The sequence below is a fragment of the Molothrus ater genome, chromosome 8 (assembly GCF_012460135.2).
Source record: "Molothrus ater isolate BHLD 08-10-18 breed brown headed cowbird chromosome 8, BPBGC_Mater_1.1, whole genome shotgun sequence".
NCBI classification, from domain to species: domain Eukaryota; kingdom Metazoa; phylum Chordata; class Aves; order Passeriformes; family Icteridae; genus Molothrus; species Molothrus ater.
Window position 1 is genome coordinate 33,356,332 of NC_050485.2, and position 17,219 is coordinate 33,373,550.

The 17,219-nt window shown below is 44.0% G+C and overlaps 1 protein-coding gene across 1 annotated transcript in view; it reads right to left on the minus strand.

Annotated features, from left to right (window-relative positions):
* Positions 1–16,892, minus strand: part of C8H10orf90 (chromosome 8 C10orf90 homolog) — a 63,018-nt gene extending 46,126 nt beyond the window's left edge. The window contains 1 exon segment of the mRNA XM_036385195.1: positions 16,809–16,892. Coding sequence (XP_036241088.1) covers positions 16,809–16,875 — 67 coding nt within the window. The 5' untranslated portion in view covers positions 16,876–16,892.
* Between the last annotated feature and the right edge of the window lie 327 nt (positions 16,893–17,219).

Below are 17,219 nucleotides of genomic sequence, written 5' to 3' on the forward strand. Positions count from 1 at the left end.
AGCTGCAGCTTCCATGTCCCCTCATGACTCAGCTCCTGCTCCCCTCTGCTGCTCTGCTCACCCTTCCCTGGCTTAGCTGAGCCAGGCTCAGCAGCTTGCCTCAGATCCTGACAGGGATTACCAGGAGCTCATGGATGCAGCCAGTGCCAGCAATAATTAGGGTTTCAAACGCGAGCGCCTGGTGGGAAGGGACTGTCATTTGTGGAGCCAGTCCCTTTAATGCAGAAACAACCCCCGTGCTATGGAGAGGATAATTTGGCAGTTCCAGTCCCAGTGGCTCAGAGACATAAAATCCAGGCTCATCAATGTGTAAGATTAGAAGTAATTAGCCCCTATATGGCAAAGTCATCGCTCAGGAACTCGGCGCCGTCTGGGGACTCGGTGTAACGGTGCCTCAGGGACAAGTAAGATGGGACCTTTGACTTGAGCGATTTGGAAGGGGCTGAGACCTAATTAAATCTGCAAAGATGCTGTAACTGCATTAAAAGGGATTTTTAAATATGAGCCATATTCCTTTTCACTAAACAAACTAGGTGTATTCCACCCTGGAACAGGGAGAGAATTAATCAAGGGACAGCGAGCCAACAGCTGCTGTGCGGCTGCCAAAGAGAAGATGATACAGGATTATACAGAATTGAAGAGCATTTAATAAGAATTCAGGGATACTTACAAGAATTGAAGAATATTTAACAGGATTTTTGGAAGGATGAGGTTTTATTCAGCTGTGGTGAAAACCAAGCACATAACCCTCATTGTAAATCCAAGAGAATGTAGGGATTTTTTAAATCTGTTTCTCCAAATGCTTAACTTATAATAAACACTGATTGCCTTACATAAATAAAAGCTAATTTCCTTGTAAAAAATAATATACAATTTACTTTTTCACTCATTAAAAAAACCAACTTGCAGCTTTTCAAAGAGGGGTACACAGGGCTATTACATTTCTGCTACTGAGCTCTACACAGCACTTCCCATCTTCCTTTTCCTTAATAAGGCTTGGCATTTTGTACTGGAAAAAGGAAAGATTGTTAAGTTCTCTTCTCAGCAGTGATTGCCTCATTTATATGATCTTATCTTCTCCCAAGGATAAAAAAAATTTCACTGTATAATATTAATATTTTTCTAGCATAATTCAGCCCTCTGCCTTTGTCAGTGCAGAGCTGGATCCTCAAAGCCTGGAAGGTGAGTGGAAAAGTGTTTTAAGGGCATGAACTCAGAGTGGGACAACAGAAACATCCTGATGGCAAAGAGAAAAGGGCACTGGGATGACACAGGGAAGTTTAGACACTTCATCATTCTGCCTAAAAAAGATTAACTACAACAGCATCAAACTCATGGGCAGGCAGGTCAATGCTGAGAGAAATCACCATTTAGGCAAAAATCTTCAATATTATTTTTCTAAAGTCTCAGAAGCAATTAGATCTTTGCATTTTTGATGGTGGTAGGGTTATAGTTACTGCTTTTACAAAAGAACCATATTCAGCCATTCCTGAGGGAATTCAGGGTTATTTATACTGAAATTATGCATTGTTATTATACTGAAATTATCCATTGCTACTTATACTGACATTACCCATTGTTTGGACTGCCTATAAACCTGTGAAGTCAGTAATCTTTATTTGAGCCAAACTTGGTGAACAAACCCATAAATACATTATCTCATAGAACACATCTACAGCCTATGGGGTGACTGAAAGCCTGTTATTAGCATGATCCCAAAAATGATTCACTCAACAAACCCCTTACAAACCAGCCCCAAAAATAAAGAGGTCACCTCCCTGGGGGTGTAGTTCTGAGTTAATTTTAGAGGAATTTTGATCATGGAATGGTTTGGGTTGGAAGGGACCTAAATCCCACCCCATCCCACCCCCTGCCATGGTGTCTCAGGTTTAGCTGGGTGCGTATTCAATTCAAAATTCCCATCTGTCAGAGCTGGGACACTTATCTCTGTTCATGGGGCAGTTTTCTTTATCCCTCCCACAACCAATCCTCCCCCCAGGAGATCTCTGCTGTTCATGAGCCATTAATTATTAATTATCTTCTGTCCATGGCCAGTGAGTGTCCCTGCATGGCTGATCCAATTCCATCATCCCATGGGGAGATGCTCCGCCCAGGGGAGGAGCCAAGCATTCCTACCTGGATCCAATCTGAGGTTTGGGACAGCACAGCAGCCTTTGCCCAGTGCATTGCCAGAGGAGCAGCTTCTGCTGCCCTGCATTGCCAGAGGGAGCCCAGGCCCATCTCCAGCAGCCCTGGAGCTGCAGAGGAAAACTCCCCCCTTGTGCAGGATCCCTGCTCCAGCAGAGCCACAGCTGGCACTGCAGGAGGGCTGAGCCCCCATGGGATGGGGCTGTGCCACACCCTGACACACAGGGGACAGGGCATGGTCTGACTCTCTCGGTGTTGTTTTGTATTACTGCTTTTTTATTTTTATATTTTCTTTTTTTTTCTCTAATAAAGAACTGTTATTCCTGCTCCCACATCTTTGCCTGAGAGCCCCTTAATTTCAAAATTATAACAATTCAGAGGGAGGGGATTTGCAGTTTCCATTTCAGGGGAGGCTCCTGCCTTCCTCAGCAGACACCTTGCTCTTCAAACCAAGACACATGGGCAAGGACACCTTCCAATATCCCAGATGCTCCCAGCCCCAATGTCCAGCCTGGCCTTGGACACTTGCAGGGATGCAGGGGCAGCCACAAATGCTCTGGGCCATGCACTGAGTACCTCAACCACTGCTGAGCTGTGGAAATTAATTTCTCATCATAATCACGGCTAAGTGGAGCTGTGCTCTCCCTTAATTCCAGCAGGTACATGGAATAGTTTCTTCTCTGCCCCATTTGGGCAGATCCTGGTGTCATTCCTGGGGATATCCATCCCTGAAGAATGCAGTTCCAGCAGCAGCTGTGTGGGAAAGCTCAGTGGGCTCTTTCTTCACAAGAAGAGAAATTTAACCAGTGACTGTGTTTTTAGTAAAGCTTGATGAGCTCGATGGCTCCTCAATCACCATGAGAAAAATCAACAGCAATCAAAGTGCTCTGGTATTTCAAACTTTCAAGTGACCTTTCAAGGGGATTTCAGTGTGAAAATACAATATGGGGAAACTCTGTGGATTTGGGGATTCATCTTATAGCCAAAGCCTTTGCTAAATGTCTCCTGCCAGAAATGCAGAATAAACAGCAGTTGGGATCAAAGGTAGGGGAATAAAAATGAAGGAAAAGGTGGGTGGTGACCAGCTGGTGACCTGGGTCAAGCACACATGTAATAATTTTCTGCAATTCTGTGTGTTAGAAATGTCCCTCAGCTTTCAGAAAGAGAGCAATCCCACTTAGACAAAGTGGGAAACATGAGTGGGACACAGGGAACAAAAGAAAATCCCTCACATGAAAAATAGTCCCACTCTAATGGCACAGAAAAAGGCACTGGAGAGAAGGAAAATAGGGAATTTTACTGGGAAAACCCTGGGGACTGAGGAGGAGGCTGCAAAGAAAGCCTGGCTCCATCCTCTCCAGAAGAGAACAGCAGTTAATGCTTTTAAAGTTGAGAGAGTTTTTATGGATTTTTTTTTGAATTGGTTTTTTTTCTCCCCAGCTAAAAGCTGAAGGAAAGTTGTTTATAAAAGCCTCTGTATTTTTGGACAGAATGGACAGAGAAAATCTCAGCTTAAAAAAACAAAAAAACAAAAAACCAAAAAAAAATAACAAAAAAATTTACAAAGAACAGTGAAAACAAGGAAAGCTGAATTTGTACGTGGAGCTTAAAAATAGCAACTGAAGCAATACAAAGTGTGTGAGTTTGAATATAAGCACACAGCACAAAAGTGCTGAGTAACCCAGAGTGCTGCTTAAATTTTAAAAAGGGATCTTGATATCTCAGGCATCTCAAAATTAGGATAGGATTAGGATACATCAGAGGATAATATGAAGAAAATATATAAAGCCAGCGTAAATTACCTTGACAAGACTGAAGACCAGGGTGACAAAACAACAGAGCCAGAAATCAAAGAAAATATAAACAAATAGTATAGAGTAGGGCTTCCACATCTCCCTCAACTCATCCTAAATGAGCAGAAGTACTCTAGGAATTGATATTTTCCCAGAATGACCCTGAAAGGGGCACATTACTGCAAAATACTGACACTAAATGAGTTGGGAATCATTAGCAAGTCAAAAAAAGAAGTAATGGGGTAGAGATTCCCTAAAATCACAAAATTCAGAAGATGCATAGGAAGAGGTATGAGGAGATGTGAAGCTCCTGGGTACATTAAAATAGAGTTTTTCTGCACAAAATGTAATTAAATCTTGACTCTCAATGACCATAATCAGGATAATGAAGTAACTGATGATCTACAACTAAATCCTACCCTCCCCAAAGAGTAAATTGATCAAATCACTCCATTACACCATTATTTTAGCATGTATAAACTGCAAAAACCATTAGAAATTTCCTTTGAATCCCTTGAAGGAGTTGATAGCTGCAGCCCTCTTTGTTGTATTTTTACAGAGGAATTCTCTAAATGAACAAAACAGAAACAAGTTTATTTCAGCCAAACCAACATGCACTGGTCTGAGGAGGAAATCTCTGCTCTAAAATAAAAATTAAGTTGTTTATTGAAACACAAAGCAGCACATTCAAGGTTTTTGCTCATCCCATGTTATAGGAGGATATTTTAGAAGGAAAGGTCCTAAGTTTCACACTCCTTATTGATGTTGGGAAACAGTGACAGATTTATTGTAAAGATTTGTCAGCAGCAGCAGTGAGGTCACTGTGCCCCAAGAAAGGAAAATGTTCATTTACCTGTAACCCCACCCCAGTGAAACCTTCCTCACCCAACCCTTTGGCTGCACAAAACATGCATTTACCTTATAAAGCTCAAATTGTGCATCAGTGTTCAGCTAATTGGAGGTTTGCTGTCATTAATTTAGATAATATACATTCATCTCACATAAATAGCTTCTAGGAGCTTCTTTAATTTAACCTTTCTTTTGGCCTCCTTTTTTCACTGTCACACAACCAGCAATTGAGAGCTCACAAATGACCTCCTGTGCCACAGCCCTGCCATAACAATCCATGGGAGGAATTTCATAAAACAGATTAAATTCTACAGCGTTGGCTTTGATGAATTAGTAGAATTTGTTACCTGCAGCTGCTCAGAGTTAATCTTTGATTTTCAGCTGAGTGTTGGAAGGAGTAAACCAGGGACATGTTGTAGTTTTGACACCTTCATGGCTGAAATGGAAATAGAGCCACAGCATCCACAGAAGCAAAACCTTTACAGATTTTTGCCTTTTATCTCTCTTATCTCACTGCCTAAAACAATATCTGAGGAGGGACCTCCCATGACAAAAGTGCTTCTGAATAAATTTTGAGATTATTACAATTATTCTATAATGATTATTCCTTGCTGCCTGGTGTCACGTCAGAAAGAAGCAGAGCTGAGCATCATTTCCCCACAAAGCTTCAAAGGTGGCAAATGATCCCAAGGTAAAAAATGAGCTCCAGCACAGCAAATCACCCAAAATGTTTTGTTCAACATTAAATTATTATTCACCATTTAAATTAAGGATAGCAAGGGAAATTCATTCTGAGCCTTTTCCATTTCCCTCAGACTCACAATTTGGCTAATGAACCAAGAAAGCAATTAGTGAAACATCTCAATTTATAGCAGGTTGAGGTAATCTTTAGCCAGGGCACAGTTAAAACTCCTGCACTGTGAAAAGGAGACTTTTCATCTCCTGAAGGAGCTCTGGGGAGTTAATGAGAGCATCAGCAATGGCACAATTTGTCATTTCTGGCTGCCCTGGATCCCTGCAAGTGCCCAAGGCCAGGCTGGACATTGGAGCTTGGAGCAGCCTGGGACAGTGGGAGGTGTCCCTGCCATGGCAGGGGTGGCACTGGGTGGGATTTAAGGCCCCTTCCAACTCAAACCATGGGAGCACAGCAGGAATTTCCACAAGATATGGAATTTTTTTCAGGCATTTATCCCATTCAGCTCAGTTAAACACTTCCACACAACATCTGGGAGCAATCCATCCAAAGTTGCACAGCACTGTGGTGGGCACTTCCCAGCTTTAGAGGGATTTCATTTCTGTGGGACAGCACTTCCATGGATGATCATCTGCTCATCCTTTGTTGCAGTAAGGTAGAAAAACTATTTGAAAAAGCCTTATAAAACCAGGCCTGCTCTGGCTGGCCTGTCATTTCTTCTTAGTCAAGCTGGCATTTTACAGGTTCCCATGTGAAAGCAATCCTGGTGTGAGCAGCCCATTAACATAACAAAATATTCCTGGGTGAAAAACAACTAACACCTGTATAAATTGCTTTTACACCTTAGATAGAAAAATGAAAACTATCTCTCACAAACAACTTTTCAGCACTTATACACTGAGAGTTTGATACAATCAATACAATCAATACCAATTTGTTACTGACCAATAAAGTAATTGGCAAGAAAGCTCCTGACCAATTGGAGTCCCACACGAGGTCTGTGAAACTGTATAAAAAGGAGTTCTGTGAATAAAGAATGGCCTTTTTTCCACCACCATGAACAAAATAATCCTGGGTGATTTATTCCCATAATGCTGCTGTGCCATCCCAGTGGGAAAAGGGGAGAAGCAGAAGAAGGGGAGCACTTCCATGGGGAAGTGGGAAGTGCAGCCTGCCTGACTCATGCAGAGTTAATGAACTCCAGAGCAGGACACAAGTCAGGAATTGTACAGGGACACACTCAGATCACCACCAAAATGCAAGAAATAATTTGATATTCTCAAACATTATTGAGCTGCAATCAACAGATCACTCACAAAAGGAACCAGGACTTGTGAGCAGCTTAATGCAAACAACTTTTCAGCACAAAAAAAATGGGGAATAAGGAAAACAAGGCTGCATAAGGAGCAGGATATTATGGAAAATACAATGGAAATAACATAACTCAGTGGAATGCTGCAGTATTTTGCCTAGTAATGATTGGTGTCTGTAAAATTTTAAGGGGACCTGAGTTGATTATGTATATTTGTTATTTTAAGACTTTATGATAGATACTCCTATAGCAAAGATTTGGGAGTGGGCAATAAACATGGGAAGTGGGGTTTTTTTGGTTTGTTAAAATTCAGTGCATCAATAACCACAACTTGGCTAAAAAAATAAATACTTAATTGCAATTCAGCCAAAAGCTCCCCCTGAGGCTTGGGCTCAGTTGGATGCTGGGTGCTAAAATCAGCCTCTCCCTTTTCCTTAGAATAGCAAAGAAAAAAGAAAACGAGCTTGACTTTATTTACAGCAATGGTACATAAAGTCAAGCTCAATCTTAGGAGAAGCGTGAGCCTGGGTAATTGAGTCAGGAAGAGGAGTGGAAGTCTCCTGTGACAGCCTGTAATTGTCAGAGTTCCAGTTAAATGCAGCAGACATGCATTCAATTCATATTTTGAATGCCTGGGTAGTGCCTGGATCAAACCTGGCCTCCAGACCTCTGGAGAGCTGCTTCTCTCTGCAGCGTGCTCCTTCCTCTCTGACACAGAGAACATTAACCAGAAAACTACATGCGTAATTCTGCACTCTGTGCTGAAAATATTTCATTTAGGGCTGCATCAGAACCTCCATCCCCTTAGCAACTGGGGGGTTCCTGCTGGAAACAGCGATGGGGAAGATGGGCTCTGGGAATGTCAGAGGCAAGCGAGGATTCTGTGGGTGTGAAATTGTTGGCAATTATGTCTGAGCACTGGCTGCACATGTTTTTGCTGAATGTGTTCAGATTTACTGGAGGAATTGGCCTGAAGTATTTACTGAATTCTGGGAGGCCTGATTAAAATAAACTGTGCTTAAGACACTTGTACTGTACAGAGACTCTGGAGTCCAGGGAGAGCTCTGGATGTGTCAGACACCAAAACAACAACAAATTAAAGAAAGGAATTGGCTCAGGAAATATTACTGCTGGTTCCTGAAAACAAGCTAAAATGCAGTTGCTACCTAAGGAGTACAAAGGGAAAGAGAAAGAACAAGAGAAGCAATAAAGTGGAATTTGGATGTGGCAGAGCAGCTCGCTGCAGATCCACACAGGAAATGAGCACAGGTGATTAAGACTGAATCATTCCATGGTGTCCTGCCATTCCTATCCAGGCTGGAAGGGTCGGAAAGGCAGGCCTGGGATGAGGGGAAAACACCCCTTCCTGCCTCCCTCCCTCCTCCCTCAGCTGCCAGACCCAGGGCAAGGCTCCATTTACCAGCCTGGGAACTGCCTTAGGTTGGAAATGGAAGGCTGTATTCTATTTCCATCTGTCAGAGCTGGGGCAGTTGTCTGCTGTTCATTGAGCAGTTTTCTTTATCTCTCCCACAACCAATCCTCCCTCCAGGAGATATCTTCTATTCATGGGCCATTAATTATTAATTATTTTCTGTCCATGGCCAGTGAGTGTCCCTGCATGGCTGATCCAATCCATCATCCCAGGGGGAGATGCTCCGCCCAGGGGAGGAGCCAAGCATTCCTACCTGGATCCAATCTGAGCTTTGGGACAGCACAGCAGCCTTTGCCCAGTGCATTCCCAAAGGAGCAGCTTCTGCTGCCCTGCATTGCCAGAGGGAGCCCAGGCCCATCTCCAGCAGCCCTGGAGCTGCAGAGGAAAACTCCCCCCTTGTGCAGGATCCCTGCTCCAGCAGAGCCACAGCTGGCACTGCAGGAGGGCTGAGCCCCCATGGGATGGGGCTGTGCCACCCCCTGACACACAGGGGGCAGGGCATGGTCTGACTCTCTCGGTGGTTTGTTGATTTTTTTTGGTACTATTACATTTGTATTTTTAGTTTTCCTAATAATGAACTGTTATTCCTGCTCCCATATCTTTGCCTGAGAGCAGAAACAAAATTGCAATAATTCAGAGGGAGGGGGTTTACATTTTCCTTTCCAAGAGAGGCTCCTCCTTTCCTTAGCAGACACCTGGCTTTTCAAACCAAGACAGGAACACAGGCAGCAGCAGAGGTTTCCTTGCAGCTCACTGTTCAGGTTTCTCCCCTCTGGATCTCTCTGGCCTGTCTGGTGGAAGGAGCCACCAAAGCAGCTCTTTCACTCTGCACAAGCCACGAACCCCACATCCAGCCCTCTTCCCTTGGAGGCTTCCATGGCCCTTCCCAGAGCTCACTGATTATGGAGAGGTTTGCAGGGAATGACAGTTTAGAAGTGGGACCATTCCCAACCAGGCACTGTGGGAATCAGGTTTGGGTTGGAAAGGACCTTGAAGGTCACCTGATTCCAGCTCCTGCCATTGCAGGGACACCTTCCCTAATCCAGTGGTCCAGGAGCTGCGATTCCACCCCAGTGCCAACCCCACAGGGGGAGAGCAGCAGCAGCAACACAAGTGGAGCCCTTTTCACAGCCCCCAGTGAGCCCTGAGCAGGAGGAGATCCCCTGGTTTCCTCCTGGTTTCATGGAAGAGGGCTCAGAGATCCATTTCCAAGCCCTTTTATCTTCCCACCTACAGGAGAACAGGACCTGCAGTGGTGTTTGGCTCCTGCATCCTCCACCCACGTACAGCAACCAAGCCAGCCCAGGTTTCCTGTGGCATTCACATTCTCTGAAAAAATTCCTTGGCCGAGGGATTTTCTCCTGGGAAGCTGAGAGGCCTCAGAGAAAAGAAAAACGATTCTTATCTCATTTGCTTCTCCTGTGTTGTGCTCATGTGGAATGTGTTTGGAGATTGTTTCATTGGACTCTGCTGTGAGTTGTTTTCACTCTTTGGCCAATCAGAGCCAAGCTGTGTGAAGACTCTGGAAAGAGTCACAAGTTTTCATTATTATCTTTTTAGCCTTCTGTAAGTATCCTTGCTGTATTTTTAGTATAGTATAATATTCTTTAATATAATATAGTATCATAAAGTAATAAATTAGCCTTCTGAGAACATGGAGTCAGATGCATCATTCCCTCGTTTGTCGGGGGCCCTGTTTCACAATAGTTTCCCACAGGACAGAAGGAGGAGGAGGAGGAGGCTGTTTCTGCCCCCTCAGGTGCTCAGGGAAGGGCTCTGTGCTGCTCAGGGAGGCTGTGGCTTTGGGCAGCACAGCAGTGCACAAATTGCCATCCAGCACGCAGAGGAGCCCAGAGCCCAACTCAGAGCTCGTGCCAAAATCCTGCTCTCCTGCCTCCTCAGAGGATGCAAAAAGAAGATGAAACCTTTCTTAATGATCCCCTGGTGCCACTGTGACCGTGGGTACCAAGGAGACAACACAAGTGTGGCTGTGGTAGGGATGACTCCCCAGGCCACAGCTCAATTTCGTGTCTAAGGCAAAGCTGCAGCTCTTTGGATGAAGAAGAGGTCATTTAGGCAAACATAAAAATACTTCCTTGAGCACAGAAGCATCTCTCTGCTATCTTACCCATAAACTCCAGATTAATCTGCTGTTCTAAAGTGTTTATAGGTAACATCATGGGAGTTTCCTTTTAAAGAGTTTTATTTTACAGCTAAATTGCCAGCTTGTATTCCAAAATCTCAGCTACGAGGTTCCACACATTTTGGGGGATCTGCAGGATTGATGTGCTCAATTTCTGCCTCTCAGACTCTACTATCAGCTTTTTTCAGTCATCCTGCTACAAGGCATTTCTCCAGGAAGGTGATTTTCCTTCCTGTTCACTGTATCTCTGGCAGAAAATGCATTTTAGTGAACTAATTAAATAGAGTTGGATTGTACATCAAATATCAGTAATAATATCAGGCACTAACGTTCTGGCTGCTGTGAGAACAGGTTGCAATACACATTGTACCTGTAATACATCACTGGGATAATGATTTGATGCATCTGTGCTGTTAAATCCTCCCTTGGCAGAGTGACCAGCAAGCAAAGGGCTGGAAAATATTTATGGGAAAGAGGATTCTGGAATGGTGGAGGGAAGCATCCTCCTCTGTGTGCCGTCCTTCCCTGGACTTCTCCTCCCAGCCGCATTCCCAGGGCTTGTGTGAGGCTGTATCCCCAATTTTCTCCTCATTTTCTGACTCTCCAGAGTATGAGCAGCTCTCCTTTTCTGTATTCTACTTATTAATTATAATTAATTGAACTCCTGTTTAATTAAAATCTAGTGTATCCCAGAAAAACCTGAGCCTAAACCAGCTTATGTTTTTAAATACATTTTTCCCCCTCCCAAAGGATTCCTGAGTCCTTCACAAGCTACAACCACAGAATGATTAAGATTAAAGCTTTTCTTGAGTTCAGTTTTAATTCTGTGAGTTAATTTAATTGAGGAGAAGGCACATTGATAACTTGTCCTCATTTCCCATTTCTGTGGAATAAAAAGAGGGAGATCTTAGCTAAGCAAAACAATGTCCCCAGGAGAGGAAATTCTTGAGATGCTCAAAATGCAGCACCTGTAGCCAGTGTTTCTTCTCAAGTGTAGAGAAGTAAATAAGGATATTTTTTGGGGGGAACAAAGTTCACAGAACCCTTCTGGAAAATGCTAAACTTAATTCCTTGTTCATCAACTGTGATCTCCCCAGATCCAGAATTCTGAGTTTTCAGTGACCCACTCATCCTCTAATGTCCATAATTCCCCAAAAAGAGCCATGAAAAGAAGCAAAAAGTACTCAGTATAACAATAAAAATATAAATTGACCTATAAATTGTCACTGCCCAGGTTCATTTGGGCACTGGGGGATGGAAGCACCAGGCTCACATCCATCTCCATTAATATTTTCAGCCAAAGGTTAAAGAACAGTAAAACCAACTAAGCTGTCAGAGAAAATACATATTAGCATTTAGATTAGCAGTTATTATCTGCATTTCCCATCAGCAGACAACAGGGAAATACGTGATGATGGCTTCAGATATTTTTTCAGAAAGGTTAAGGGGCCCCTGGATTCAAAGGGCTGGGAAAGACTGGCCTGGGAGATAAATGGCCTGGCCCTGGCATGTGCTGTGCATCCTCAGTACATCTGGACTCTGGCTGGAATTAAAATTCATATTGCAGCAGCAATTAAAAGACAGAAGTAGGTCAGGAGCTGTTGTTCAAGGCAATGTGCAGGCAAGGAAAGAAAGGGAAAAACCCAGAGTGAGCAGTGTTTGCCTGCTAGGAAATTCAGCAGTGAGAAAGTCAGGCTGAGGTAACACTGAGAGGATAAAACAGGGAAAGGAGAGTTTGGGTGGCTCAGCTCTGGGCCCAGCAGGCAAAGGCTGACATCAACTCTCTCATTTTCCATGGAGAGAGCATTTCATTGTGCACGGCCAGGGCATCCTCCCACAGTGCCCTCCCTGCGTGTCACACGCTGGGACAATGCCCTTTGTGGGATCTCAACCAGCTCCAGGCATGGAAAATGGGAATAAAACCACATTGCTTCAATTGCTCTTTGAAAAACAGAGGGATTTGGTGCAGTCACCTGCAGGCTGCTCCTCTGCCTTTGCAAAGCTGACAATTCATGCAGGTGAGGGATCTCATGGGCAGCTCAGCCCCAGAAAATTAAGCAAAGTGAGCCCCAGCCACCTAATGTTGATGAAACCTTGCTTTCAGTATAATCTGTTCTTACAGGTGTCCTGTTAACCAAAATTACATTAAAAACAATGTTCTCTTGTTCTGCACAGGAACTTTGCCTGTTAAAGTTTGATTTTATCCAGAAAGGGAATTTAAAAATAATTTTAAATGCTCCAAAGAGCAGCAGCTGGTTTCAGAAGAGGCAGAAGCTCTCCATGTGTGGCCCTGGGCTCTGCCTTGCCCTGTTTCTCATGGGAATTGCAGGGCCAAGCCTTGCCAGGTATCTCCCCAAGCTGCCCAACCTCCCAAATCCATTTTCCATACTGGCAGCTTCACATGGCACTAGGAATCCAGAGCAATAGAAGCAGAAAACTAAATGCAATCAGTTAAACCCAAAGAGATCTGAAACCCAGTCCCAGAGGTGTCCCAGAGCACCCATGGCCATGTGGCCAGAGTTACCTTCTGCTGCCAAAACACTTCTTTTTTCCATTTTATTTATCCTACAGGCACAAGGGAAAATATGTCCATATTCTCTTGATTCCATTCTTCTTCCAAAAGACAGCCAAGGTAATTGTGATTAGCTGATTTTGTCACTGGCTATTGTGTGTTTCCTGCACTGTTTTGTCCTCTGCCCCTCATAAACCCTGCACTGACGGGCTTTAATCACCAGCAAAGGTTTCTATACCTCGTTCCACCTCCTGCCATGGGCACTAAAGACATTTTTAGCTGCTTGTGATACAAGCCTGTGCAGGACCCTAATAATTATTAATGGCAGCACACCATCCAGAAGTGGGGACCCAACACTTAGAGCTGTTTGTACTTTGCAGGGAGGGGAGGAAGAGAATCCCTTGTCACAGGCATTGGTCAGGGCTTATTCCCCAGAGGAGTTTGCTCAGTGGATTGCCAGGTGTGTGACTGAGGAGTTACAGCATCACCCAATTAACTCAGTGATTAATGCACAGCACTGATGGCAATCTGGGACAGGTTTGGGGTGGGACCACACACAGAGGTGGGAGTGGGGCTGTCCCCTGCTCTCCCAGGGATGCAGAAATGTCTCATGGATCAGGAGCAGCAGCGCAGGAGACAAGAACGCCCTTGAAAATGCCCTGGGGGGACATTGGGGTTGGGCTGGAGCACAAACAAGCGAGGAGTGTTGGGAACTCTGCTCCCAGGCTGGGATTTGCAGCAGAGGAACTCGTGGAGGACAAGGGAAAACCTTCATTTTAAAAATATGCATTGCAGATTTATCATCTGCCTGTAGTCATCCATGAAATACAACATGTACACTCACACCAGCTCAGCTTTTCCACTTAAAATCACAAGATCACAGAATAACTGAGGTTGGAAAGGACCTCAAAGTCACAGGATCACAGCATCATTAAGGCTGGAAATTACCTCCAAGATCATCAAGTCCAACCTCTGACCAAGTACCAGCCATGACAACGAGAGACATAAGAATGACACATCAATAATCACAGAAAACACCTTTTCCATACACTATTTATACCAAAAAAAAACCCCAAACCCAGCCATTTTACATCACTGCACACACAATTTTTGATACAAAACAGGCTGAACCATTCCAGAGCATATTTTGGCCAAGATTGAAAAACTTTCCAAGAAATTTGCTTGAACAGCCACCTCTGGAATTCTCAAAAAGTAATAAAAACTAAAATGGGCACTTAACCTGTGCCCAATGCCAGAAGGAGATCCTCAAATAACAATTGCTGCATGTGTGGTTTGGATTTTTATAGGTAGAATTCAATAAAAAAGAGCAGATGCAAGAAATGCACCTTCAAAACTCATAAAGTTCAAATTAACACACAACCAGTGCTTGTGGGGTTCTCCAAGGACTGGGAACTCTCCATGGGCAGGGTTCAGGGACAGAAAGGGACTTCCCTGGAGGGAGCTGATGCTGCTGCTGGGACTCTGCATGGAGTAAGAGAAGGGAAATTCTGCCCAGGGCCACCGCAGCCTCCTGCAGCCGCCACTTTGTACCCCCAGCCCTTGGCACCGGGGTCATTTTATGGCTTCCAGCTCTCTGAGAGTGATGTAACCTCAGCCCTAAACTGCTTCTGCAGCAAATAAATGCTGTTAATCTACTAAACCTCATGTTTAAATAGAAACCACCATGTAAGAAAGCTGAGGGAAGAAAACCAGCTCGTTCTTGATAGCTCAATGCAACAACAAAAAGCCAATGGAGACTTAATGCCAACCTCACTTCAGAGTAAGCTTTTAATATCACCTGGGATCATCATCCAGTGCATTTTCACTTGTAATTTTTTCTATTTCAACTTTTCACATATAATTTCTTTCCTAATTTTCCCCCACAGAGCAGTGACTGCAAAGGGTCACTCCCCTCCACCCCACCAGTGCTGGCAGCAGCACAAACACAGAGCACCAGGAGCAGTTCATGACTATTTATACTTCACAACCCCATCCTGCTGAAAGCTTTTAGGTAATTAGTTTTCCTCATTAACAGCTGCTCTGCCTGGGGAAGGGCACTCAGGTGCTCCCAAGCCCCCTCCTGGATTACAGGGCAGCACCACGCTGCCTGGGAGGGCAAAGCTCAGAAATGCTGAGCTGGGCTGGTGAAAAGGGCAACAAAACCACCACATTTATATAAAAATGTGTCATTCCTGCAAGATCACAGAGCATCACAACAGTAAAAAACACTCCCTGGACATTATTACAGTCCCCTTGTATTTAAATCTGATGGACAATATTTATTAACATCAATTTTAGGAAGATCCGAATACACTTTAAGGGACAGCAGGAGTTTTTTGGTGCTAAAGTTGCATCCTATCCTAAAAAAAAACCAAAAAACCAAAAAAAGCAAATTTGATACATCCCATGGACCAAAAAGTGATTTGCAAACACAGGGAACAGGGGTAGCCAATAAAACACGTGGGGTTTGTACCTTCTCCCTGCCACATCTCATCCATTATCCCATTTTCTCTTTCACACTTGCAGAGGCAAAACAGACATCAGGTAAAGCCTAATTTAATATTATCACTAATGCATTCAAACACATCAGCAAGAGCTGTGTTGCTAAAATTGCAGTGCAGAAAAAACCCAGGTAAAACACTGTTATCTCCTTGGAAAAGCTGGGCCTGGTGCTCCAGCACCCACTGATGTCTATTGAAAGCAGCAGGATTATTTTCCTGAATAAGGATGACTCCCATGGTTAAGGAGTGCAGGATTACATCCATTCTTTGCATATCTCCTGGTGTTTACACATCCCTCTTTTCACCTCTTGGTTTTTTGTTGTTTTCTTTTTTTTTTTTTTTTTTAACATGGGCATTTAATTACTGTTAGCACCAGATATCATTGTGCTGGACTTGTATCCCTTCAAAATTTGGCTGGGTTTGAGATGCCAAAGAAGAAATGCTTTTGTGATCAAAACAAAGGAAATAAAGCAGGAGCAGCAGAATGTGCACTATGCAATTAAAAACAAATAAAAGGAGAGGGAACTTGTTATTCACAATCAAGGCTTATTCATGATTCATCTCACATCCCTGCTCCTACCCCTGGCCTCTGCTCTCGGGAGCTGATTGCTTTTGTATCAATTTTTAACTGTGCCAAGGACTGAGTTACCTGAGAGCTCCCAGGCACTGCTGGCAGGAGAGCTGCTGGAAAATAACTCAGACAGTTGAACAAGTGTTATAGGTAGGTGCTGTTAATGATTAACAGAACAAAAATACTTTGATGTTTTTCGCCTTATAAAGAAGGGGTGAGAGTTGCTTTAGTTCGTCACTACCATGTGCTTTATATATAAAATATATCTCCTCACTATCCTTAGGAAAATTAGGTTACTTTTCCACTACTTTAAGGTAAAATAGAGCATTGAATGCAGAGTTATTAATTAAGAACTTGATGCAGGTCTCAGGTCACTGAGAAATGACATTGAGAAATGTCTCTAACTGAATAAAAACAACAGCACAAGTTAAACTTCCGACAGGGAACCAACTTTTTTTCTATGGAAAACAAAACTTCTTTCAAGCTCAGACATTTCACACCAAATTACATTAATCTTAGTTTGGGAAAATCATAAAGGGAACATAAATATCTTTTGTTTTAGTAGCTTGTCCAGGGCTAGCTACAGGGAGGGGAGGGGGGGGTTGAAAACTTAAATACCACCAGCTAATTTCAGTCAGCTTCATCACAACTTCAGTGCCAGTTCTGTAGGTGCTGTTTACATATTCCCTAGAGTTAAAAAGAAAAGTACTTCCTGCCTTTTTAGGCTTTTTAAAACTCACTTCAGACTCCAAAAGAACAGAGTCTGGTTTCAGAAAGACCGGCACAGGAGCGAAAGGAGCTGGCAGGACGCTCAGAACCCCCCCGAAGTTGCCCAAACTCACCCCAAACTCACCCCAAAGCCGCGTTTCCCTCCAGCCCGGGGTGCAGAAGATGCCCGAGGGCTGCGCTGGCCGGGGCATCCCCGGGATGCGCTCCCGGCCGGGTGACAGCGACAGGACCAGCCCGGAGCTGCCAGCACATCAATTATTCACCCTCCAGCGCCGCTGCAGCTGCTCTGCTCCGGCAGCCGCTCACTGCCGGCTTTGTGTCCCGCGAAAATCGGATTTAACAACGCCGGGGAGAGAAAAGCTGGGTGCGCTGGCTGGGGACAGCCCGCGTCGCACCTGTGCCCTCTCGCTCGCCCTTGGGTGCTGGGAGCAGTTCTTGATTTAAATATTGAAGCTGTGTCCCTCCTTCTGAGTGTTCTGGAGCAAAGTTAAGAGGAAATGTTCAAATCTGCTGCTTGCACATTTTTCTGTAATGA